Below are 27,104 nucleotides of genomic sequence, written 5' to 3' on the forward strand. Positions count from 1 at the left end.
TAGTTAACTTTATTTTTTGTTTTTTTCCCTTAATTTTACAGCGGTATTACTATTACATTAATCATGGAATAGACACAGAACATGTAGCTCCTTTGGAGGACAGTTGGTTGGACGTTGTTTTGTCCTTGGTACCATTACGACTCAAAATATACACTGAAATTATTGAGTCGCTTTCAGATGAGATGAAAGAGGATTATCTTCTTAGTGTAAAGAAGGCAATAGGTAAAAGCCATTGAGCAGTGCTTATTTACTAATATACCAGCTTACTGTTCTTAGATTGTGAATATCAGAATATATATAAAAGCAGTAATAAGTAATTCAACTCCTCGTGCCTGCTCTGCCATTTAATCTGACCTTGTACCTCAGTGCCGGTTAACAACACTACCCTCCCATATTCATTGATTCCCTTTAGTGATCCAGAGATATTATCTTGAATGTACTCAGCAACCAAGCTCTGCTGTCCTCGGATAAGATATATAATGCCCTCTGGTTAAGGAAATGTCTCCAGTGCTGAACAGCTTCTTTAGAGATTGTGACTCTTTATTTGAGACACCCCACCATGGAAACATCAACTAACTTTGACTGTACATTCAACATCAATCAAAACAAGGATCCTCTACCCACTAATCCCCCTTGTACTATACAAGTTCCAACAATAAAGGACCAGGACAGGACTCTGGAAAACACAGATCATTTACCACCTTTCAGGATCCAACTCTCAGTGAAGGCACACATCAATGATGAAATTAACTGATGTATTCAGAGTGTCAGCATAGCCGTCGAAAGAAAAGGGTGTTTGAAGATCAAACACTGGCATCTTAATGGTTATCAATAATCCATGCCCTCCTGTATGCTTTTCAAGCATGAACTAACTCTATAGCCGGTATCTCAAAGCACCGGAGATGTACCATCATTGCAAAATCTTCTAAATCCACTGGTAGGATAAGCCAATCAACTTTGTTCCCTCCCAGCCAACATGACAGCGTTGAAGCCCTAATCCCATTTAGTCGGTCCCACTGAGCGGGCCACCTTGATAACATGCCCTACTCAGGTCTCCAGAAGCAGATGCTCTATTCTGAGGTTTGTCATTGATACAGATATTACTGGGCAATCAGAAGAAAAGTTTCAAGTCTGCCCTCGATGTGTTATAAGATCACTAGACCAAGTGGGACCTGTTGGGGCCCCGTTCCCCCAACCCAATTTTCCACCACTCACCCATAGCCCCCAATGCAAGCCGTTCCACCAATGCAATATTCCACCACTCACCCATAGCCCCCAACTGCACATAAAGTCTACTCCGACATTCAATCATGGCTGATCTATCTCTCCCTCCTAACCCCATTCTCTCGCCTTCTCCCCATAACCTCTGACACCTGTACTAATCAAGAATCTATCTATCTCTGCCTTATATATATCCACTTACTTGCCCTCCACAGCATTCTGTGGCAAAGTCACCACCCTCTGACTAAAGAAATTCCTCCTCATCTCCTTCCTAAAGGCATGTCCTTTAATTATGAGGCTATGACCTCTAGTCCTAGACTCTTCCACTAGTGGAAACGTCCTCTCCACATCCACTCTGTCCAAGCCTTTCACTATTCTGTACGTTTCAATGTCTCCCCTCATTCTTCTAAACTCCAGCGAGTACAGGCCCAGTGCTGTCAAACGCTCATCTAATGTTAACTTACTCATCCCTGGAATTGAATGGAAAACTGCAACATCCCCACGTGTCTAGGTAATCCCTGGCTGATGACGAACATTTAGATTGTAACTGAGTGCCTTGGCTGAATAGCATAATGAAACTTGGTGTAAGAAAGAGAAGGAACATACCTCCACACAAACTACCCATTTGCCTGTCTCATTAAGAACATCCTGTCCCACATATTAACTTTATATTGATTCATGTACATGGATGCCCGGACCCCTCTCTATACCCCCACCCTTTGATCTCTGTGTTGTTTTTTTTCTAACAGCTGATATTTAGAAAATGTGATACATTCTTTATAGTTATGGAGACAGTTGTACAGAGGTAACAATTGAAATATAGTATAGAAGGTCATAAGTCTAGAGCTGTGAAACGCTCGACTTATCAATACCTAGCATTGATTTATCAGAGATTTTAAGTACAGGTCCTAATTGAAGAGAGTTGTAATTAAGAAGAGAAAGAGACAAAGTTTAATTTATGTTTGATTTAATTTATAACTAAGTCGAGACAATTGTCTACTTGTATCAGATATTTGTAAATAATTAGTTGGTATTTTTTCTTTGTAAATAGTTGATAGTTTGTCATACATTAAGAGGAATTTAAGTCCATTTAAGAGTTAAATGTACCTTTTAATAAACTGACTGTACATCTGGTATGACTAGTGCTTACTAGTGTAATTATCAGTTGACCAAGGTCCTACTTCTGCTATTTGCTTTACCGGTCTGCAGATAAACTCACTGTTACATTTAAGGGGAAACCAGATCAGCGCAGGAGAGAAAAATAAACTTGTAGCTCAATCCTTGTTTCTATATTGCAGATTCTTATGGGCCTGTCCCACTTACGCGACTTTTTCGGTGACTGCTGGCACCTGTCATAGGTTGTTGCAGGTCGCCGAAAATTTTCAACATGTTGAAAATCCAGCGGCGACCAGAACAAGGTACGACTCTTTGGTCGACTATTCATGATCATACAGGCTTCACCCCACGACATGTCGCCGGGGTGTCGCCTGTATGGTCGTGGGTAGACTCCTCAGTCGCCCAAAGAGTCGTAGCGCCTTTCTGGTCGCCGCTGGATTTTCAGCATGTTGAAAAATTTCTGCGACCTGCAACAACCTATGACGGGTGCCGGCAGTCTCCAAAAATGTTGTGTAAGTGGGACAGACCCATTAGTAATCCTGTATTCTGCTTTCAATAAACTATCGGTGAAGAATGAAAGACAAGCTGGTAGAACCAGATCTAGCCTCATTAAAGTAAATTATGATAAGAAATATCATTTGTTTATTTAAAAATAGTAAAGATCACCACAGTTTACATGACATGAATTGTGATGGCATATCTGGAAGCCTCTGTACAAAATTAACAAGCCTAAAGCAACTCTAGGAAATCAAATGTATGCTCGTGAACCGAAATATAGAACAGATTTTGAAAAGTGAGGCTATTATTGATTAATTCATTAAAAAATATATACAGATGAATATTGTTCTTTTGTTAATGTTACCTTGCAAATCCATCATTATAATTATGTAATGAATTGTGTCGTGTTGAATGAGGTCATTTGCAATACAGAATGTGGATCCTGAAGTTGTTTCTTTATATCTTTGATGAAGAAAGTATGCTTTTTGGTTTCAACTGGCGTAATCTCCATTTGGGGATTAAATAGATGGTGAATCCATGAAACGTACTTTTCTGGGCACCTGCAAATCTGAAACAAAAACACAAAATTCTGAAAAGAGCAAGCTTCGTCTGAAAAACTATCTGTATTTAATTACTTATTATTGCATATAATGTGGTTGAAATATTGGACCACATTTCTTCATGCTTTTTAACAGGTGTACAGTAATAATAATAATGGATGGGATTTATATAGCGCCTTTCTAATACTCAAGGCGCTTTACATCGCATTATTCATTCACTCCTCAGACACACTCGGTGGTGGTAAGCTACTTCTGTAGCCACAGCTGCCCTGGGGCAGGCTGACGGAAGCGTGGCTGCCAATCTGTGCCTACGGCCCCTCCGACCACCACCAATCACTCACACACATTCACACACATTCACACACAGGCAAAGGTGGGTGAAGTGTCTTGCCCAAGGACACAACGACAGTATGCACTCCAAGCGGGATTCGAACCGGCTACCTTCCGGTTGCCAGCCGAACACTTAGCCCATTGTGCCATCTGTCGCCATCTATCCTTTCCGTTGTATACTGTTTGAGAATATTTGCGGACTTCTGGAAATATTACTTAAGATTGTTCAGAAATGCCGTCAAAAAATATGTAACCATAAAGTTCTCAGAAGTTGACTGTGAGTTTGTTACTATTTGAATGTAAATTTGAGTATTCGCATTTCATTTGTAAATACACTTTTCATATTTTCAGTGGACTTTGTTTTACGAGACCCCAGGGAGAAGGAGGAAAAAAAGAAAGAAATCCCCAGTCACCGTGCAGAGTAAGAAGGTTTCTATGAAGTGAATCTATTTAAAGTTTAAAGTGTGTGTGACAACAAAAAAAGGAACTGAGCTATGGCAGCTTGGCATTTTCTGGCAGGTTTAGTGCTCCCTATGCTCAGTTTATGTATGTGGCAGGGTAGATAGATAAATACACAGAGCATCAAGAGAAATGTATGGGTGTCAAATAACCTTGTACCAGATACATTTGCTCACCTCCAAATAATGCTATTTGTGAGTGTGCGTCCTCAAATGTTTGCATACCTAACAGATGATCTACCTACCTTGTTTAACCACAATTTCACATGATTCTCTTCCTTCCTGATTTCTGCAGTATAAACCACGCTGAATAAAAATGAGGAACGTTGGCTATGTATATGATCTCTGTTCGTAGAATACATATTCTTTTAGTAAAGGCTAATACAAGTTTTCCTTTAACTTCAGTTCTGCTTTAACTTATGGCCAAAATAAATTGATGCAGAACCTTTAACTTTATACAGTGCCAGAATAGAAGATTACTTTAGGCAATTGATATCCTAAATTGCTGTGACAAGTTCTCACATGCATACATAACATACCGATTAACATTTCTAATGCTAGAAGCATTAATCTCACACATTTACAGTATAATTTTCACAGGAACAATCAGGATTACATTTATCCCTACAATACGTAGAAGGATCACATTTTGCAAAATATAAGATGGACTCAAGATCAAGTTCAAGTGAGTTTATTGTAATGTGTCCCTGATAGGACAATGAAATTCTTGCTTTGCTTCAGCACACAGAACATAGTAGGCATTTACTACAAAACAGATCAGTGTGTCCATATACCATAAAATAAATATATACACACATGAATAAATAAACTGATAAAGTGCCAATAACAGATAATGGGTTATTAATAATCAGAGTTTTGTCCGAGCCAGGTTTAATAGCCTGATGGACTCCAATTGATATGCAATATATATTTTTATTTCCCTTTCTAATGTGGTAATTGGTTGCTTAAACATGCAGCTTCTGGTCTGGTGTAACATTTGCCTTGGATTTAACTTTGTTTCCTTAAAAACATCCTCAAAAGTCTGTTCAGCCAATCTTTTGGTTACTCCTTATGATTGGTTCTGCTTGTTTGAAAGCACCATGCAATGTTTACTGCATCAAAGATGCTTCAGAAGGTAATTTGCTTTGAATTTTAATTTCTAGACATCTTGTCTCTTTCATGTGCCATGCAAATGTGAAACCTGACGTACCTTAATTTAGACTGTTATTGAGATATGTGATGGTTAATTTTATGATGGACCCTTTTGAAAATCTCTACTGAATCCTCTGTGCATGCAATAATACTTTTAAGAATGCTTTATGTCTGGAAGCTTTATCCATGAAATTCCTTGGATTCCTCGACATTCTTCATGTCTGCCATCCATGAATTTTTGCCTTAAATGATGTAACTGAACGAAATATTTTGTTTCCCCGTGTTTTTAAGGTTGGATGTGGTACCAAAGCCATGGAACAAATCTTTTTTGTCAGCACGTAAATTCATAAAGGCAAACCTAAATTCAATAAATCCCAGCATGTTGGCTGTCTTGGATCTCTGGCAGTGTTCTTTTAAGTGAGTTTTTATGATAAGCCACATTCAATCAATCTAATTGTATAGAAAGGAACTGCAGATGCTGGTTTAAACCGGATAGAAACAAAAAGCTGGAGTAACTCAGCAGGAGAGGCAGCATCTCCGGAGAGAAGGAATGGGTGACGTTTTGGGTCGAGACTTCTTCAGACTGGTTAGGGATAAGGAAAGCGAGAGATATAGACGATGATGTAGAGAGATAAAGAACAATGATTGAAAGATATGCAAAAAAGTAAATAAAAGGAAACAGGCCATTGTTAGCCGTAGGTACACAAAATTGCTGGGGAAACTCAGCGGGTGCAGCAGCATCTATGGAGCGAAGGAAATAGGCGACGTTTCGGGCCGAAACCCTTCCTCAGACTGATGGGGGGTGGGGGGGGGGGAGAAAGAAGGAAAAGGGGAGGAGGAGGAGGAGCCCGAGGGCGGGCGGATGGGAGGGTGGGAGGAGACAGCTAGAGGGTTAAGGAAGGGGAGGAGACAGCAAGGGCTAGCAAAATTGGGAGAATTCAATGTTAATGCCATATGGACGCAAGGTCCCCAGACGGAATATGAGGTGCTGTTCCTCCAATTTCCGCTGTTGCTCACTCTGGCAATGGAGGAGACCCAGGACAGAGAGGTCGGATTGGGAATGGGAGGGGGAGTTGAAGTGCTGAGCCACCGGGAGTTCAGGTAGGTTATTGCGGACTGAGCGGAGGTGTTCGGCGAAACGATCGCCCAACCTACACTTGGTCTCCCCGATGTAAATCAGCTGACATCTAGAGCAGCGGATGTAGTAGATGAGGTTGGAGGAGATACAGGTGAACCTTTGTCGCACCTGGAATGACTGCTTGGGTCCTTGAATGGAGTCGAGGGGGGAGGTGAAGGGACAGGTGTTGCATTTCTTGCAGGTTGCATGGTGTCAGGAGTGTTGTTAGCCGTATGTTGGGTGAAAACGAGAAGCTAGTGCGACTTGGGTGGGGGAGGGATAGAGAGGGAGGGAATGTCGGGGTTACTTGAAGTTAGAGAAATCAAGGTCATACCACTGGGGCTGTAAGCTGCCCAAGCGAAATATGAGATGCTGTTCCTCCAATTTGCATTTAGCGTCACTCTGCAATTGGAGGAGACCGAGGACAGAATGGTCTGTGTGGGAATGGGAAAGGGAATTAAAGTATTTAGCAACCGGGAGATCAGGTAGGTCCAGGTGGACTGAGTGAAAGTGTTCAGCGAAACGATCGTCCAGTCCACGTTTGGTCTCTGATGTATAAGAGTCCACACCTTGAACAACGGATACAGTAGATGAGGTTGGAGGAGGTGCAAGTGAACCTCTGCCTAACCGAAAAGGACTGTTGGGGTCCCTGGACAGAGTCGAGGGAGGAGGTATAGGGACAGGTGTTGCATATTCTGCCGTTGCAGGGGAAGGTACCTGGGGAGGGGGTGGTTTGTGTGGGAAGGGATAAGTTAACTAGGGAGTTGCAGAGGGAACGGTCTCTGCAGAAGGCAGAAAGGGGTGGAGATGGGAAGATGTGACTAGTGGTGAGATCCCATTGGAGGTGGCGAACATTTTAGAGTATTATGTGTTGTGTGCGACGATTGATGGGGTGAAAGGTGAGGACTAGGGGGACTCTGTTCCTGTTGCACGCACAGTATCTTGTTTAGAGAGTTGGGTTCATTTTTGTGGTTTGTGATCATTTTACCATGTTAGGAGTGTGACGTAATGGCCAATTTTCTACACCACACGGCACCAATTACAAAGTGAAAAAGAGAATTAGTCTCTATTACAGCTGCCTGTGTGTGTGATTTCTTCTCGCCTGATGCTTGCGTATCTGGTACTTCGCGCAGTGAATTGGTCAATTCCCTTATATTTCTTTTTCTCCTATACTTTTAAAACAAAGTCATTGCAGAGTTTAGCAAGAACTTGTGGAACTATGAAGAGTCAGTGACCTGAAACATCAACTGTTTATCTTGCCACAGATGCCACCTGACTTCCTGAGTATCTCCAGCATTTTCTGTTCATATAATAGAACTATAGTTACTTGTTCTCTGATGTTGCAATTTAGACAATAGTCAATAGGTGCAGGAGTAGGCCATTCGGCCCTTTGAGCCAGCACCGCCATTCAATGTGATCAAGGCTGATCATCCCCAATCAGTACCCCGTTCCTGCCTTCTCCACATATCCCCTGACTCCGCTATCTTTAAGAGCCCTATCTAACTCTCGCTTGAAAGTATCCAGAGAACTGGCCTTCACCGCCCTCTGAAGCAGAGAATTCCACAGACTCACAAATCTCTGTGAAAAAGTGTTTCCTCGTCTCCGTTCTAAATGGCTTACCCCTTATTCTTAAACTGTGGCCCCTGGTTCTGGACTCCCCCAACATCGGGAGCATGCTTCCTGCCTCTAGCATGTCCAATCCCTTAATAATCTTGTATGTTTCAATAAGATACCCACTCATCCTTCTAAATGCCAGAGGATACAAGCCCAGCCGTTCCATTCTCTCAGGATATGACAGTCCTGCCATCCCGGGAATTAACCTTGAAAACCAATGCTGCACTCCCTCAATAGCAAGAATGTCCTTCCTCAAATTAGGGGACCAAAACTGCACACAATACTCCAGGTGTGGTCTCACTAGGGCCCTGTACAACTGCAGAAGGACCTCTTTGCTCCTGTACTCAACTCCTCTTGTTATGAAGGCCAATTCGCTTTCTTCACTACCTGCTGTACCTGCATGCTTACATTTAGACCTGAGTGAAATGCTCTGAAGTGAAATTAAACAACTACATTGAATTTTAGGGTGTTTGCATTGTTTTTGAAGTGCAGTGAAACATTGTATTATAATAGAAAATAACTTGCATTTGCAGAGATTTAAGGTTCATTGATGTCGACGAATTTCGTAACCGCAAGGATTCAATGGAGCTGACTACATTCCAGGTCTTGTACATGAGGCAAATTGAATCAGCGAAAGAGAAACTCCTGAAAAAGTATGACCATCTTGAAATAAAGTCAAATGGCAATATCTTAACTTTACTTTAGATATGAAACCAGGATAGACTTGGTTAGGGCAGTATTTTCGTTTGGAGATATTTTAAGTTGACAATCTATCATTGGTACTGGCAAAAAAAGCAAGCGATTATTTGTAATCTTTTACACTCTGATGCAAGATCATTGATCTGAAGCATTAATTATGTTACTCTCTCCCCTGTTACTGCTTGAATTGCCGATTAGTTTCAGCATTTTCTATTCATTTTGAATGGCACGACGGAGCAGCGGTAGAGTTGCTGCCTTGCAGCGCAGAGACCCGCGTTCGATCCTGACTACAGGTGTTGTCTGTATGGAGTTTACATGTTTTCCCCTGCATGGGTTTACTCTGGGAAGCTCTGGTTTCCTCCCACTCTCCAAAGACATACAGGTTTGTAGGTTAATTGGCTGTTAATTGGCTGTAATAGTGCTATGGTGTCGGCGCAGACTCCATTAGCCGAAGGGTCTGTTTCCACGCTGTATATCATAACTAAACTAAAAAATGTTGATTTCCAGCATCCACTTTAAAAAAAAAAAACAATTTTGATGGTTTTGTAATTTTTATTTACATGCTAATGTAATAAACCAAAGACTACAGAATTAAAAAAAATTAAAGCTGTGTCATCTTTGAGTAAAGGAAACATTCAAATAATTTAAATTAGAAATTAAAGACTTTTTAACTGAATTTTAAATTTTATTTTGGAATATGTTTTAGGTGGTTTCCTGAAGTTCAAAATATTTATTATCTGGGAAGTAAGCGAAAGCAGGTTCCCATTGGTTCAGACACTGCCAAACTACTGTCTTTTTTTAACTGTGTTGCAACTCTGATGACTTCACAGCTGCAAAGTTTGACCCTAAATTCCATTCAGGACTACACTGATTTAATTGTGCAACGTCCGGTATGTATATCAGTAACATACGAAATGCTGTTAATTATATTTCAGAACTTTAACATACTTAACCAATGGCAAGCCATGAAGACCATAATGGGTGTTGTATTCCAACATTTTCAGATTCTAGATGTTAACTAGAATGTTACTTAGATTAAAGTTCAGGTAGTTATGAGTTCAATTGTTTGATCTAATGATCATTTTGGAAAGAAAAAAAAAAGTTTAGACTTTCAGAGATACCAGAAAAATGTCCTATATACCATCTATGCTTAACTAATTTCCCCACATTTTTCATAACTGATAAAGTTTGGTGGCGGCGCCTTGTGGCTGCGGCTCACCTGCAGTCCGTCTGTCTGTCTTCTTTTTTTTTGTCTTGTTAGGAGTATGTTTTTGGTTTATTTATAGTTGTGTATATGTGGGGGGGGGGGTGGAGGAGGGGTGGGGGAAACATTTTAATCTCTTCCTTGAACGGAGACGCAACCTTTTCCTTGACGTGTCTCTGTTTCGCTGGAGCCTAACATCATGGAGCTGGCGGCCTCCAACCGGAATCGACCTGGGGGCTCCAGTCGTGGAGCCTGCAGACTTTCTTACCATCGCGGAGCTGGCTGATTCGGAGGCTGTGGTGGAACGGCGGCTGCGACCCGACCCGACTTCGGAGCTTCAGAGGCTCCGGCCACAGGCCCTGTGGCCGGTAAAATCAGGAGCTCGCAGGTCCCTGGTAGCTTCCGCAATGGCAACTTCGCCCGCCCCGAATCGCGGGGTTTGTATCGGCCCGTCGCAGGGCCTTATGCCCCTGTCCCACTTAGGAAACCTGAACGGAAACCTCTGGAGACTTTGCGCCCCACTCAAGGTTTCCGTGCGGTTCCCGGAGGTTTTTGTCAGTCTCCCTACCTGCTTCCGCTACCTGCAACTTCCGGCAACCACCTGCAACCTCCAGGAACCGCACGGAAACCTTGGGTGGGGCGCAAAGTCTCCAGAGGTTTCTGTTCAGGTTTCCTAAGTGGGACAGGGGCATTACATCACCCGTTGCGGCTTAATCGGCCGCGGGACTTACCATCCATCGCCCGCCGGGGGCTTTAACATCAAGAGCCTCGATCGCCTCAATGCAGCAGTTTGACTGCCTGCCCGCGGGAGAAGAACAGGGAAGAGATAAGACTTTTGCCTTCCATCACAGTGAGGAGGTGTTTGGAGATTCACTGTGATGGATGTTTGTGTGGAACTGTGCTAATTGTGTGTTATGTTTATTTTGCTGTTATGACCTTTGTTTGTTTGAATGACAATAAAGGCATTCTAATTCTAATTAAGCGAAAGGGGGCCACGGTTTATATTCTGTAATTTTAAAAATCAGTTAACTGTTTCTGAATAAAACAGCACAAACTTTGACAATTGTGTGTACATCTTGTGTACATCATTATGTGCACATCTTGCCCATAGCATGGGAATAGATACATTTAATTTAATGTTATAAAGAGCCCTTCTAGCTCATAGAATTCAGCTACCTCTTGATTAGCACTTGAACAGCTCTTGATTAGTACGGGTGCCAGAGGTTATGGGGAGAAGGCAGGATAATGGGGTTAGGAGGGAGAGATAGATCAGCCATGATTGAATAGCGGAGGAGACTTGAGGGGCCGAATGGCCTAATTCTACTCATATCACTTATGACATGACCTTATTACCTGACCAGAATTTGCTGCATCAAAGGATTTGTAGAACAATGAGCTATAAAATACATTTAATATTACAGAACTTGATCCTTAATAATTCGTAAGCAAAATATTTGTTGTAAAATGTTTGCTTGTTCTCAGTAAATACCTCATATGCAAATCCTTGTATGTTTTTACTTGCTTAATGAAAATATTCATGCATTATTATTTTTATTTGCTATAAATATGTAGAGACATTGAATTACAATCATGGATGAAGATTTACAATATAAATCGTGTCTATCATTTTCTACTTAGGATTCTATTCGTGCTTATGAACATCCGGGTTTCATTTTGCGACTGATCCTAAACAATAACGTTATCCAATTTGAACCGGAGTTCAAAGATTTTGAGCTGCTATTCTTGAATGTTTATGATGTCATGCTGAAAACAGTGAATCTAGTACCAAGAGTTGAGACGCGACTGTACGCTGAATGGGTAAGCAGTGTTCATTTTAAATTCCAGAATGCATGGTGAGCAAAATTAATACAGAATTTGAAACTCTTGTTCATTTAATGGATTGTTGCATTCATATAAGTGGCGACGTGCATATTTTCACCATTATTTGAGAATAGAAACTTTTTCTTCAGAATTTGAAGGTATTTCCATTCTTCATAGGCTGGCATGTGAATGCTGGCATGGATGGGAAATATGTTTAGGAAAGAACTGCAGGTGCTGGTTTAAACCGAAGATAGACACAAAAGGATGGAGTAAAACTCAGTGGGTCAGACCGCATCTCTGGAGAAAAGGAATAAATGCCATTTCAGGTCGAGACCCTTTTTCAGACCTATATTACTAAAAGTCTGATCTTGACCGCTTTTGGCCCACTGTGCTGCAATTTCCGAGAAAACGCTGCCCCCTATGGCCGTCATTTTTGGCCACCTCACTCAGAGCCCCCCTCTGCCTTCCGGGACCGGAGGATTTTTCCCATCGATGATATTAATGTTTTTTTAATATCGAGAGATATTAATGTTTTTTTTTAAATTGCCATTCTCTCTGCTGCCCCCGCTGGCGGCAGGGGGGAGGGACTATAAAACCTGGAAGTGTAGTCCCTCACTCAGTCTCTGCCAGACCCAGGAAGCGAGAGGGTCACGGCTCTCTGAGGTGCGAATAACACTGAACGCATGTCTACTCCACGGTGAGTCCCCTCGATGCGGCTGTAAATTGGCTGCTGCACAATTGTTTGCATCGCCTTTTTTAACAAGTTTGTGTTCACAAAATGAATTTTGGTTGTCAGGTGGCTGCAGCCCAATTGTTTGCATCGCCTTTTTAACAAGTTTGTGTTCACAAAATGAATTTTGGTTGTCAGGTGGCTGCAGCCCAATTGATTGCCTTGGCTTGGCTTTTGAAATCGTTGCAACAGTTGGATGCCAGCCCAAGAATCCATTCGGCCCACAATGTCTATACTAGCCCTCTGGAAATCAGTACCTTCGGCCCGCAACACCCATGCTAGCGCAACAGACAGCCCCCCCACTGGCGAGCAATATTGGAATTTGTGGAGAGGTGGAATATTGGTGACCAGCCCTCCCGTGTGATGCTGGGACCCAACGGGTCCCACTTAGTCTAGTTTACAATATTTTGGGTCAGGGCCCTTGGCGTTGAGGCTGTGTCTGGCTACAATGTGATGGGTATAGAGAGGAGAGCAGGGGAGTAGATTGTTGGTGGATAACTGCTGCTTGATAGCACTGTTGATACTTTGTTAATGATTAGACAGCGATTAGCCAGATTGAATTCAACTTTTTTATGAACAGGACATTCCCGGGTAATTTTCCACATTGCTGGATAGATGGTAGTATTGTAATTGTACTCGAACAGTTTGCTAGAGGTGCAGCTAGTTCTGGAGTACAAGTCTATTGTTCAATAGCTCCACAGCCAGGATAAACATTTTAAATACTGTAAACAATCGGCAAGTCTGGCAGCATTTGTGGAAGGAAGTTCATCATTTCATAAGTGATAGGAACATAATTAGGCCATTGAGAGCAGGATTGCGTAGGAAGCAACTGCAGATGCAGGTTTAAACCATCAAGCCTACTCTGCCATTCAATCATGACTGATCTATCTCTCCCTCTTAATCCCATTTTTGCCTTGGCCCCGTAACCCCTGACCCCCGTACTAATCAAGAATCTATCTATCTCTGCCTTAAAAATATCCAGGAAGCCAACTAAAGGTTTGGTTTGAAGACCTGGGAATGCTCTGAACAGAGGTCCTTGATCTGAAACATCAGTGGTTTTTTTTTCTCTTTCCACAGGTGCCACTTGACCTGCTAAGTGTTCCCAGCATTTCTTGTTTTTATTTTAGATTTCTAGCATCTGCAGTTTTTTTTAGAACTATGTGCACCTCTACCAAGCTGTTCTATTACAATTACAATACTGCCATCTATCCAGCATGATGATCCATTAATCATTGCCTGGGGCAGCCTTTTCACAGTGTTTATAGCCAACTTGAGGTTGTGAAGGTTCACAGATAGCAACAACCGTTGAAGGTAGACCATGGCAATCTTTAATTAAATCATCAGACAGAAGTGGCAAGATACAATGAGCACAAACGTTGCTCAGTGCTTCTTGGGCTCCCACTCACAAAGGCGAGTTAGCACAATTATACATTTTTCTTATCAGTAAAACACTCCTACCAAGTCTAAATATGGCATGACTGAAAGATTCTGTAGCCTTTCACAATATAGGAAAGCTGGGTCTAAATCAAGCTCCTCCCCTGACAAGTTATTACTTATCTCTGGAGCGTCAGCTATTTTTTCAATCTTGGCTTCTTTATGGCCTTGAAGAAGCCATGTTATTACTGCAGGCTGCCATCTTAATGTCTTTATTGAAAATTGTCCTCCATATTGTGTTTCACATAATTTACAGTCATTCATACTTGGCACCGAGCCATTCTTTGTTCTACTAGTCCATGCTTTTGTAGAAGAACGACTCCATATTAGATTTGACTATTAGATTTGACTTAGCTCTTTCAAGGTATTTGTGTAAGAAGGAACTGCAGATACTGGTTTAAACTAGATAGGCTAAATCCATGATCTAATGTATAGAACTTCAATTGATGCAGATTAAATAACTAAGTGATGATGCAAACTTGCTGTCACTTGCTCTAATTTATTTGGTCATTTTAATTATTAGCTGTGAAATTGAAAGTCCACGTGCTTACTACTTTAAAGAATCCTTATGTACTTGGAGGTAATTGGTTTACTTTTTTTCCCTTTTTGTTACAGACTCATATCAAGAGCTACCTAAAACCAATAATCTTGGATGAAATCCTGGAGGAAAACAAAAGGAAAGTTATAGAGGTTGTTGCCAAAGAAAGCTTGGGTCCCCAAGAACATACCAAGCACTATGATAAGTATACCATGTTTATAAATAGGCAAGCTGACTTGGATGTGGAACAATTCCTGAATGAAGAACATACATTTGAAGAAACCGCACAGGAAATTATTAAGTATCTGAATTTGAAAGAAGATATTCAGTACAATACTCAAAAGGTGCATACTAACATAAGTTTAAAAATTATATGATGTAAAATATTTTTAGTTTAGACTAGAAATTATATTTAAGTATACCTTAATTTTAGCAACCAAAATAAAAAATATTATTTTATTTTTTGGAAAATTATTAATCCATTCTGAAAACATTTGTCATTTGAATATGTTGAATTTAGATCAGTCTTAACATTGCCGTTTATAATACAGACCTTGTGGATCACACAATACTATATTGGCATTTTTATTTGCACGTATATCAGTTTACTTCATGTTATTTTATCGAATTGCCTTAATTTTCCATTTAGGTTGTTCGCCTGGGAATGTTTGAGGTGCACTGTGATGAACTCATAAGGGCTCTTGTGAGAAGAGCAGAAGCATTGTATGAGAAACTTCTGAATAGGATAAGCAAATACCATCAGGATGCAAATAGAGCGTTAGTATTTTTCCAAAATATTGGTAAAATTATATATTATTCAGAAATATTTGCAAATTTTCAGGGTATACCAGTAACTGGAGATGCCTTTGCGAATCTATGTTAAATTTTCCTCCTTTGGGTTCTAAACTCTACAACATTATTTCTTGCCCATGCTAAATCCTCACTGCTTAACTCCAAATGATAATTTTAAATTTCTACTGGAATGAGGGTAATTTTGAATCGGGTTTGAAGTCCATGTCCAGGGAAGTTCTGCTGAGTGAGGTCCATTGTTTATAGTTGACTTGTAAACAGTATTTTTTAAATAATATTAATTTTGCATGGTTCTGCTTGGAAAACTGTGTGGACAAACTCCCGTCTTTTGCCCTCACTGGATGAGCTACTCTGCAGAAACAAGGCTCTCATCACTTCTATCCATGACCTCTGGAAAACCCATACTTTGAACCAGCTTTGAAGCTGATATACAGCAATCTGATGTGGTGCTCTCATGTCTGATGACCTTTCCATCATTCTTCCCGTGTCTCAAGGCATCAAGTGTTGGGGATTAAACGCTAACCTGGCCAATAATGCGCAGATCTTGGTAATGAGTATAAAACCTATACAAACCCTTAAGAATACAAAACCTTAAGATATTGGCTGCTTTAGTTATGCAAATAAAGCCGTACAATCTCCCTCTGAGACCTATACTGATGTTTGTTTGGTTGGAGCCAACAACTGGATGCAACAACTGGATGCATTATCACCAATGCATTATCACCAATGCATCGTGGATGCATTGGTGATAATTTTCCAATGTTCTATAGATTCAGGATCAGTTCCTGTGGATTGAAGAGTAGCTAATGTTATCCCACTTTTTAGGAAAGGCGGGAGAGAGAAAACAGGGAATTATAGACAGTTAGCCTGACATCGGTGGTGGGGAAGATGCTGGAGTCAATTATAAAAGATGAGATAGCCGCACATTTGGATAGCAGTAACAGGATCGGTCAGAGTCAGCATGGATTTACAAAGGGGAAATCATGCTTGACTAATCTTCTGGAATTTTTTGACGATGTAACTAGGAAAATGGACAAGGGAGAGCCAGTGGATGTAGTGTACCTGGACTTTCAGTAAGCATTTGATAAGGTGCCACATAGGAGATTAGTGGGCAAAATTAGGGCACATGGTATTTGGGGGTAAAATGCTGACATGGATAGAGAAGTGGGTTGGCAGAGGAAACAAAGAGTAGGGATTAACGGGTCCCTTTCAGAATGGCAGGCAGTGACTTGTGGGGTATCGCAAGGCTCGGTGCTGGGACCGCGGCTATTTACAATATACATCAATGATTTGGATGAAGGGATTCAAAGTAACATTAGCAAATTTGCAGATGATACAAAGCTGGGTGGCAGTGTGAACTGTGAGGAGGATGCTATGAGAATGCAGGGTGACTTGGACAGGTTGGGGGAGTGGGCAAATGCATGGCAGATTAAGTTTAATGCAGATAAATGTGAGGTTATCCACTTTGGTAACAAAAACAGGAAGGCGGATTACTATCTAAATGGCGTCAGGTTGGGAAAAGGGGACGTACAACGGGATCTGGGGGTCCTTGTACATCAGTCTATGAAAGTAAGCATGCAGGTACAGCAAGCAGTGAAGAAAGCGAATGGCATGATTTATAACAAGAGGAATCGAATACAGGAATCGAATGTTTATAACAAGAGGAATCGAATACGTCAAGTCAAGTCACATTTATTTATATAGCACATTTAAAAAACAACTCTCGTTGGCCATAAGAATAGTATAAACAAACAAACTACATACATATATACATATAGCCCTCGCTCAGTGGACGTCAGGAAAGGCTTGGGAGTATAGATAAGTTTTTAGTCTTGACTTAAAGGAGTCGATGGAGGGGGCAGTTCTGATGGGAAGGGGGATGCTGTTCCACAGTCTAGGAGCTGCAACCGCAAAGGCACGGTCGCCCCTAAGCTTATGCCTAGACCGTGGGATGTTCAGCAGCCCCAAGTCGGCCGATCTGAGGGACCTGGAGGTGGAGTGGTGGGTGAGAAGACTTTTAATACAGGAGCAAAGAGGTCCTTCTCCAGTTGTACAGAGCCCTAGTGAGACCACACCTGGAGTATTGTGTGCAGTTTTGGTCCCCTAATTTGAGGAAGGACATTCTTGCTATTGAGGGAGTGCAGCGTAGGTTTACAAGGTTAATTCCCGGGATGGCTGGACTGTCATACGCTGAGAGAATGGAGCAGCTGGGCTTGTACACTCTGGAGTTTAGAAGGATAAGAGGGGATCTCATCTATCTATATTACTAAATCTCTGATCTTGACCGCTTTTGGCCGACTGTGCTGCGATTTCCGAGAGAACGCCACCACCTACGGCCGTCATTTTTGGCCACCTCGCTCAGAGCCCCCCTCCGCCGTATGAGTGCGGAGGATTTTTTCCGTCTATGAAAAATGAGAGAGATATTAATGTTTTTACAAAATTCCCCATTCTCTCTGCTGCCTCCGCTGGCGGCAGGGTGAGGGACTATAAAACCAGGAAGTGTCGTGCCTCATTCAGTTTCTGCCAGACCAGGAAGCGAGAAGATCACGGCTCTCTGAGCTGCAAATAACACTGAACGCACGTCTACTCCACGGTGAGTCCCCTCGATGCGGCTGTAAAGTGGCTGCAGCTCTTTTTAACAAGTTTGTGTTCACAAAATGAATTTTGGTTGTCGGGTGTCTGCAGCCCAATTGTTTGCCTCTCCTTTTTGACAAGTTTGTGTTCTCAAAATGAATTTTGGTTATCGGGTGTCTGCAGCCCAATTGTTTGCCCCGCCTTTTTAACAAGTTTGTGTTCACAAAATGAATTTTGGTTGTCTGGTGGCTGCAGCCCAATTGTTTGCCTTGGCTTGGCTTTTAAAATCGTTGCAACAGTTGGATGCCTGCCCAAGCATCCATACGGCCCACAATGTCTATACTAGCCCTCTGGAAACCAGTACCTTCAGCCCGCAACACCCATACTAGCCCAACAGACAGCCCCCCCCCCCACTGGTGAGCAGTATTGGAATTGGTGGAGAGGTGGAATATTGCGTTGTTGACCAGCCCTCCCGTGTGATGCTGGGACCCAACGGGTCCCACTTAGTCTAGTTGAAACATATACGATTGTTAAGGGCTAGGACACACTAGAGGCAGGAAACATGTTCCCGATGTTGGGTGAGTCCAGAACCTGGGGCCACAGTTTAAGAATAAGGAGTAAGCCATTTAGAACGGAGACGAGGAAACACTTTTTCTCACAGAGAGTGGTGAGTCTGCGGAATTCTCTGCCTCAGAGGGCGGTGGAGGCAGGTTCTCTGGATGCTTTCAAGAGAGAGCTAGATAGGGCTCTTAAAAATAGTGGAGTCAGGGGATAAGGGGAGAAGGCAGGAACGGGGTACTGATTGGGGATGATCAGCCATGATCATATTGAATGACGGTGTTGGTTCGAAGGGCCAAATGGCCTACTCCTGCACCTATTGTCTATTGTCTATTGCTAGACGAAATGTGTAGGAAGGAACTGCAGATGCTGGTTTACACCGTAGATAGACCCAGAATGCTGGAGCAACTCAGCGGGACAGGCAGCATCTCTGGATAGAAGGAATAGGTGACGTTTTGGGTCGAGACCCTTCCTCAGACTGAAATGTCACCCATTCCTTCTGTCCGGAGATGCTGCCTGTCCCGCTGAGTTACTCCAGCATTTTGTGTCTAACTGCTTTTGCTAATTGAATTCAGAAAATTGGCATGTGTGTTGTAGAACAGGTGGCTTTCAAAGAAACCAACAAATTTACTGACAACCTGCACTAATTCACCACCATAGGCACCCGATGCATAGCACCAACAAACATCTCTCTCAACTTGATAAGTCATCCTGCCGATCTATCCTGCCTATTTACCTGTCCTCTCAATCTCCTCGGATACTTAGTCGACACTTTCCGGATAGCCAATTAGCCCGACTCCATCTTTCTGCTTTTCTCTTGTCATTAATATTTCAATTTGATCCGGCATCTGTTAGCCTTACGTATTTCACAGACGTTTTAGCACATTTGTTCCTCCCAGTGTATAATTTAATATACTACAATGTATTCATTGAAACTCGTGACCAACCTCTCAACTACTCACCCTACTGCATGTCTTTTAAGCTACCCATCTTCACTGTGGAACACTTTCTCCCCATCTTTCTCTGTACTAATCTCTGATAGTTAGGTAATTCTGTTTTTTTTATTTATAGGTTATGTGCAGAATTTGAGAAGATAGCAGAGAAGGCCCTCACAACACCTCCAAATACAGAAGCACTAATGGAATTGAAGGTATTTTTTTTCTGTTTCGACAAAAAAGAATTATGCATAAGAATGATGTGTATGAATGAACATACTGCTGTGAAAGAAAATGATGAGTGACAAATGAGATTGGATTGCTTTAATAAATTTGTCAGATTATATTTGACAGTACCCACAACATGTAATCCATATTCAATACCTCTTTTTTAATTGTGTTTTATGTAAGGATTTAGTTACATTAAACATACTAATCTTTGCTATGATAGTTTTTAAATCATGTCCTATATAGGCCCAAGTCTCCCAAAACTATGAGATAATTTACATATTAAGATCTTGGCAATTCTTGTCTATGTGGCAGTTAAAATGAGCAGCAATCCCAAAATGTCCAATGTTTTTAATGTGTGATATTTTGGTGCAATTTTGCAGTAGATCCAGTTTAAAATGTAAATAATGAACTCCAATTGTATACAAGTAATAAACACAGAGATGTGAGTGGATAGGTTAGAAACAATCATGCTATCAAAGTACTTTGCTATCATCATCGCCAATGAGATGTTTTACCCGTTTCTTCTTGTGGTCCAACATAATGGAGGGGAAACGTGGCGCAGCAGTAGAATACTGCCTTGCAGTGCCAGAGGCCTGGTCCAATCCTGACTACACATGCTTGTCTGTACTGAATTTGTATGTTCTCCCCATGACCTGCGTGGGTTTTTTCCGAGATCTTTGGTTTCCTCCCATGGCCCAAAGATGTACAGGTTTGCAGGTTAATTGGCTTGGTATTCGAGGACCAGAGGACCAAGGTGAAGGGGAAAAGATTTTAAAGGAATCTGAGGGGTAACTGTTTCACACAAAGGGTGGTGGGGGAATGGAACAAGCTGCCAGAGGAGGTTGGGACTATTCCAACGTTTAAGAAACGGGTAGATAGGCACATGGATAGGACGAGTTTGGAGTGATATGGACCAAGCGCAGGCAGGTGGGACTAGTGTAGCTGGTAGGACATGTTGGCGGTGTGGGCAAGTTGGGTCAGAGGGCCTGTTTCCACTCTGTATCGCTCTATGACTCAAAATGTAAAATTGGCCCTAGTGTGTGTAGGATAGTATTAGTGTGCAGGAATCGCTGGTCGGTGCAGACCCGGTGGGCCGAAGGACCTATTTCCGTGCTGTGTCTCTAAATCTGTATCTCTAAACTAAACTAAATAATAGGATCACTAAATTCCTTACAAATAAAATCCTGGAGGCCACTATTGATCAGAAATATCATGTGCTAAAATGTTTTGTATCTTGTCAAACTGTATTAATATTGTGTTAATTATTAATATTATATTAATTGTAACTGTATTAATAGCTAAACTGTATTAATATTGCAGGCTTACGTGCAAAAAGTTGAAGTGAAAGACATGGCTGAACTTGAGCTGAAGCTGGTTGAAGCCAAAAACCGCTTGTCTTTTCTTGTTGATTATATAGCGCTCACCCCAAGTGACATACGATTAAACAACCAAACGTTTCACTGGAGTGGGCGAATGGCAGAGATTTTCGAGGAGCACAAAAGGATGGTTGCGGAGAAAGAAGAACAGTATCAGCAAGGGTTGAAGGTGAGATGTTTTTTCAGCCTTTCCTTAAATCTGCTTTGCAACAACACATTTGTAATGCACGTTCAGCTTTGAAGTAGAATCAGAACTCAACCTAACATCACAGCAAAATGTTACACTGAATTTAGATGTGTCATGTAAACATACACAAAATTATGGATCAAAGTCATATTCTGTTGTCTGCAATACATTGCAATGGGCATGGTGACCTGAACTTCTACAGGTGCACAGTAGAGAGCATGATGACCAGTTGCATCGTGGCTTGGTTCAGCAACTTGAGCGCCCTGGAGAGGAAAAGACTACAAAAGTAGTAAACACTGCCCAGTCCATCATCAGCTCCTTCCATCGAGGGGATTTATCGCAGTCGCTGCCTTAAAAAGGCTGGCAGTATCATCAAAGATCCACACCATCCTGGCCACACACTCATCTCCGTGCTGCCTTCAGGTAGAAGGTACAGGAGCCTGAAGACTGCAACAACCAGGTTCAGGAATAGCTACTTCCCCACAGCCATCAGGCTATTAAACCTGGCTCGGACAAAACTCTGATCATTAATAACCCATTATCTATTATTTGCACTTTATCAGTCTATTTATTCATGTGTGTATTTATTTATATAATGGTATATGGACACACTGATATGTTTTGTAGTAAATGCCTACTATGTTCTGTTTGCTGAAGCAAAGCAAGAATTTAATTGTCCTATCAGGGACACATGACAATAAACTTGCCTGGCTTTTGGGTTCCAATAAACATGTTGGTAAATTATAGTTACAACTATTATAAGACCAATGTGCCTGATTTTGTGCTTTTTGTTTTTAACCTTTAGCTCCGCATTGAGAGATTTGAAGAAGAACTTGAAACTTATTCTAAGCAAGCAGAAGAATTTACCACTTTTGCAGAGATGTCAGATGTTGGTCGCTACTTAAGGAAGGCTCAAACATTAAATACAAAGCTGAATCAAGCAATAGAGAAGGTACTAACTCACATCTAGGGCAAAGTAGCAATTACGATGTAACGTCAGTATAAAAATTGTAAATAATTTTTGGAAATAGTATTGATAGTTATTGCAAATTTTGCGTATGGCGGCAGGTCCCTTCGAATTAAATTATTTACTGACATAGACATAGGCTTAAATGAAGTTAGAATGAGGTACTACAGTTTTGAAGTTGCAATGCTACAGAAAAGGAACAGTATAAAAACATTTTCATGAAAAATATATGACCCATCTCAAAGATGGATAAAAAGCTCAATTGAAAAATATACTCTTGATAACATTTTGATATTTGGGCAATTTAACATGGGTAACATCAGGTCGGGGGGAGTCCCCGTCCCCCCCCCCCCCCCCCCCCCCCCCCGCCACGGGTATGATGTATACCCATGCTACCTGCTCCATGGTCGGATAGTCAGCCACTAAACCGTCTCCCCCACCTGGTTTGCCAGGTGAGGAGGGGGCTGTGGACCCCCAGCAGGACCAAAAATAAGACCTGTCAAAGGGTGGATGAGCTCCTAGCAAGCCAACGGCCATCCACACTTCAGTAGAAGTTGCGATCACTGTCGTACACAGCATTGTAAGACACCGTGCCCGTTGATGTTTTCAACAATGATGATGATGATGATTCATTAACATGAAGCCAGTCATGGAGGATATTGTTGCTGCTATCTGAAAAGTTACAGCAACTTCTGGATTGAATCTGCTGGTATGAATGTATGTGTAGAAGATTTCCAGATGGATAGGGTAGAATTGGGGGGCAGGGAAACTGTGATTCCTTTGCAGGTCCAAATGCCTACTGCACAAAAGAAAAGATAATTTCTTAATCCATATTTTAATGAAGAGTGCCAATGATGCACGGTTCACCGTTGAATCATCTATCATTAACAACTGAAGAGGTCACCAACGCAGAAACTTAACAGGATCATCTTTAACATACTGCCACACTATAAGCAAAAAACCCCACAGTGCTGTAGTAACTGTTGGATTAACTCATAGATAGGCAACAATTTGGGTCGGGGCCCTTCTTCAGAGACATTTTAGTATACAGAAAATAATAGGTGGAAGCAGATATGATAGGAATTTTATGAGGCATTTAGACAGATCCATGGTTAGGGAAATGAGGGATATGGACCACATGCAGTTTAAATTGACGAAGGTTAGCACAGATGTTGTAGGCTGAGGGTCTGCTGTACTTTTTTATGTTCAGTGTTTCTCCCAAATAATTTTGAATTTCAGTTATAAAACTATAAAGTGCTGAAGTCACACAAGAAGTCAGGCAGCATCTGCTGATAGAGAAATAGAGTACACAGTTTGTTCATGAAGCCATAATACATAGCAGCAAGCCCTTCGTTACACTTGTGTCTTGAAAGCCGTGTTTCTTCTTAAGTGATACTTGATGTATTAAGTCTAATCGACATCTCCAGTATGACCAGTTATAAATATTAAATTGTGTTCACTTTTCAATTGTGCTAGATTGATCAAATTAATGTTGAAGAACAAGCATTTGGATGGACTGAATCTCAGTATCCTCAGCGTAAACAAGCCAACGATATCCTTCAACCATATTTAAGGCTGTATGAGATGACAGTGGAGTTCAATACCAAATACAATGTTTGGATGGAGGGTTCATTTACAGAGGTCAACCCAGATGAGGTGGAGGCAGATGCAGGAAACTACTGGCGTGGTCTATACAAGCTGGAACGGACTTTCGCAGACTCGCCAAATGCATTAAAAATTGCCCATACCGTTCGGAAAAAGGTTGAGGAATTCAAAGAGCATATTCCTCTTGTTCAAGTCCTCTGCAATCCCGGATTACGTGATCGACATTGGGATGCCTTATCTGAACTTGTGGGCTACTCACTCAAGCCTCCGCCAGATACGACAGTCACCAAACTTCTCACGATGCATCTTGAATCTTTCTTGCCTCAGTTTGAGGGCATCAGTGAGGCTGCCAGCAAGGAATATTCACTGGAAAAAGCCATGAAAAAAATGATGAGTGAGTGGGACACAATGGAATTTGTTCTCATTGCATATCGAGAAACGGGAACACATATACTTTCAGCCGTTGACGATATCCAGATGTTGCTAGACGATCACATTGTAAAGACACAAACAATGCGTGGATCTCCTTATATACAGCCATTTGAAAAAGAAATCAGGTACTTTTGTTCTTAGTTGTTTACATTAAATTTTTTAAGGCAAGTTCAAGTTTGAATGCTAACAATAGATCTTTGCGAAATACTTAACAGTTATGAATGAATGAATGTGCAAAATGAACCATTTAGGTCAGATAAATATTTTTTAATTTATCAGCATTTGTAAACAATTTAAAGTAAACCAAATGATTGGAAAATCCCAGAGAGCTAAATTTTTAAAAGGAGAATTTTAAGTGACTATGCTGAAAATCAACTTCCAGAAATATTGCAAACACTCTCCTTATTGTAGCCACATCTAGCTCTGTTATTGTAACTGGTACATCATGAAGTAGTAATTGGATTGATATTGATGACTAAGCCAGACCAGTTCTCACGACGTTCTTCTTGCAATGAGTTAAAACTGTATCTGTATTTCCTATTGATCTAAAATAGTACCATTTATTTGGGTGCAGTGGTATAATTCAAATGAGTATATTTCTCCATAAAATGGGAAATCTTTAAGCGGCCTTTTCACGGGGCGACTTGACGCAGGAGTTAACCAGAGTTTAACATCGTGGGAACCTCGTGCGATAACAGTACGGCATTCGTGGACCACTGTGGACCACCGTAGCGCTAACGGCAGGTAATCATGTAACTTGGTGACTCGGGAGAAAATTCAAGCAAGTTTGAATTTCTCCAAGAGTGACTTGTACACTTGTGGTTGAGTATTGCCACATTATATGAACGTAGTGGCCAGTGCGATATCCGTGCGATATCCGTAATAACTCTTGCGGTTACCGTGGGAACTCCTGCGAACGGTGAACCCGGAAGCTGGACAGAGGGGACAGAAGGTGAGTAAAAATTGTCTTCTGTGGGATTGAATTGAAAAAATAAAGATTTGCATCCGCATATGGACATCAACTTATTCATGAGTTATGTTAATGAGATTCCAGAAAATAACTATAATCTTTAAAAGGGACTTTACTGAAAGGTCCCGCATTTTTATGGTCCGTGAGAAATTTTTCACATGTACTTCTTTGAAAGATACAGCTCGGAGTCCTCGCCGACTAGCGATCGATGCCTTTCCGAAGCAGGGTCCGGAACACTACCAATCAATGTTCTCCAGAGACCCGTGTAAGGAGTGAACTGCACATGCTGGTTTAAACCGAAGACAGACACAAAACGCTGGAGTAACTCAGCGAGTCAAGCAGCATCTCTGGAGAAAAATAGCTGATGTTTCGGGACGAGACACATCTTCAGACTCAATTCCGATTAGGATGTCTGAAGAAGGGTTCCGATTCGAATCGCCACCTATTCTTTTTCTCCAGAGATATCGAGACCCTTCTGATATGCTGCCTGTCCCGCTGAGCTACAGGTTGTGTCTATCTTCGTTTTAATCCAGCATCTGCAGTTCCTTCCTGGCCGAACCCGATTGAAAGATGAGAGGCTGGGCGATAGAGCACTGGGTGTGACAAGGATCAGGCTTCAGTAAGCAAAGTAAAGAGAGGTGGCAACGTTATGGAAATGAAGCGGGTAATCCGAGTGATGGCGAGACGGTATCCTCTAATGTGTCGGGAAGAACTGTAGATGTTGGTTTGCGCCGATGATAGACACAGTAATACTGGAGACAGACATAAAATACTGGACGGGCAGCATCTGGATAAAAGGAATGGGTGACGTTTCGGGACAAGACTCTGAAGAAGGGTCTCGAACCGAAACGTCACACATTCCTTCTCTCCAGAGATGCTGCCCGTCCCGCTGTGTTACTCCAGCATTTCGTGTCTATCTTCCGTATGCTCTGTGATGGTCATCTCGGAGTCAAGTGGCAACTCTGGTCTGTAGACACGAGGAACTGCAGATGCAGGAATCACGAGCAAAACACAGAGCGTTGGACGAGCCTGACCCTTTGAGTTCCTCCATCACTTTGTGTTGAAGTCAGGTCTGGACATTGCTTGGCTCAGTCTCAGGTTAACTAGGAAGGTCGAGTCAAAGTCCAGCACTAACACTCAAGAAATAACGTTTGCGGCCTGATGTTCCCAATATTTAATTGAAATCATTAATAAAGTAAATAAATAGATACCGGTCTAATCAGTATCTACGGGATTGGACAGGCTAGATGCAGGAAGAATGTTCCCGATGTTGGGGGAGTCCAGAACCAGGGTCACAGTTTTACAGTCTACCGTGGGAACTCTTTAACTCAGTAAAGTAAAGTAAAGTAAAGTAGGCTTTATTGTCATATCAGCGCACAGGCAGCAGTTGATTGTTGCTCTATTCAGTTTCCCAGGGGGTCGGGACGGGACTGGAGTTGGGAGGGAAAGGTGGGGGAGTCGAGGGAGAGGAGGGGGAGACAGATGGGGGTGTCTTCATTTACTGGCGGCGGGTGTCTGTCACTGAAACAGGCAGGTGAGATTTCACATCCACCTTGTGTGTGCCTCTCTCTCTCTCTCTCCCTCCCTCTTACACAGGCTGAGAGACTCTGCCTCTGTGAGTGTACGTCTCTTTCTCCCCCTCTCCCACACACAGTAAGACCGAGGTACTGTGCTCAGTCCATCTGTGTCTCCCACATACACAGTAAAACATGTCTCCAAATGAGCCAATTCAACCAAGGGAGGATATTTATAGTGTGTGAAAAAAAAGTGACATCATTTGTGTCACGTGTAGTTCACGATGTTCATTCAAGATTTAACGCGAAAGCTCGGGAGACGGACAAGTCACTCGCACAAATAACAGAAATGCCGAGTACCATGGGAACTCTTTATCTACCCCCCGTTATATCGTGCGAGACTCGTGCTGGACCACGACCACTTCACTCTGGTGACATCTTGCGTCAACTCGC

At 41.9% G+C, this 27,104-nt stretch overlaps 1 protein-coding gene across 1 annotated transcript in view; it reads left to right on the forward strand.

Annotated features, from left to right (window-relative positions):
• dnah7 (dynein axonemal heavy chain 7) overlaps positions 1 to 27,104 on the forward strand; it is a 234,157-nt gene that overhangs the window by 18,315 nt on the left and 188,738 nt on the right. Inside the window, exons 6-17 of the mRNA XM_033023735.1 lie at positions 42 to 222; positions 4,077 to 4,146; positions 5,627 to 5,752; positions 8,600 to 8,719; positions 9,472 to 9,655; positions 11,608 to 11,787; positions 14,570 to 14,836; positions 15,142 to 15,269; positions 19,506 to 19,584; positions 20,921 to 21,145; positions 21,969 to 22,115; positions 23,607 to 24,292. Of these exons, the coding sequence (XP_032879626.1) occupies positions 42 to 222; positions 4,077 to 4,146; positions 5,627 to 5,752; positions 8,600 to 8,719; positions 9,472 to 9,655; positions 11,608 to 11,787; positions 14,570 to 14,836; positions 15,142 to 15,269; positions 19,506 to 19,584; positions 20,921 to 21,145; positions 21,969 to 22,115; positions 23,607 to 24,292 (2,393 nt within the window). The remainder of the gene's footprint in view (positions 1 to 41; positions 223 to 4,076; positions 4,147 to 5,626; positions 5,753 to 8,599; positions 8,720 to 9,471; positions 9,656 to 11,607; positions 11,788 to 14,569; positions 14,837 to 15,141; positions 15,270 to 19,505; positions 19,585 to 20,920; positions 21,146 to 21,968; positions 22,116 to 23,606; positions 24,293 to 27,104) is intronic.

This window comes from Amblyraja radiata, chromosome 7 (assembly GCF_010909765.2).
Source record: "Amblyraja radiata isolate CabotCenter1 chromosome 7, sAmbRad1.1.pri, whole genome shotgun sequence".
NCBI lineage: Eukaryota > Metazoa > Chordata > Chondrichthyes > Rajiformes > Rajidae > Amblyraja > Amblyraja radiata.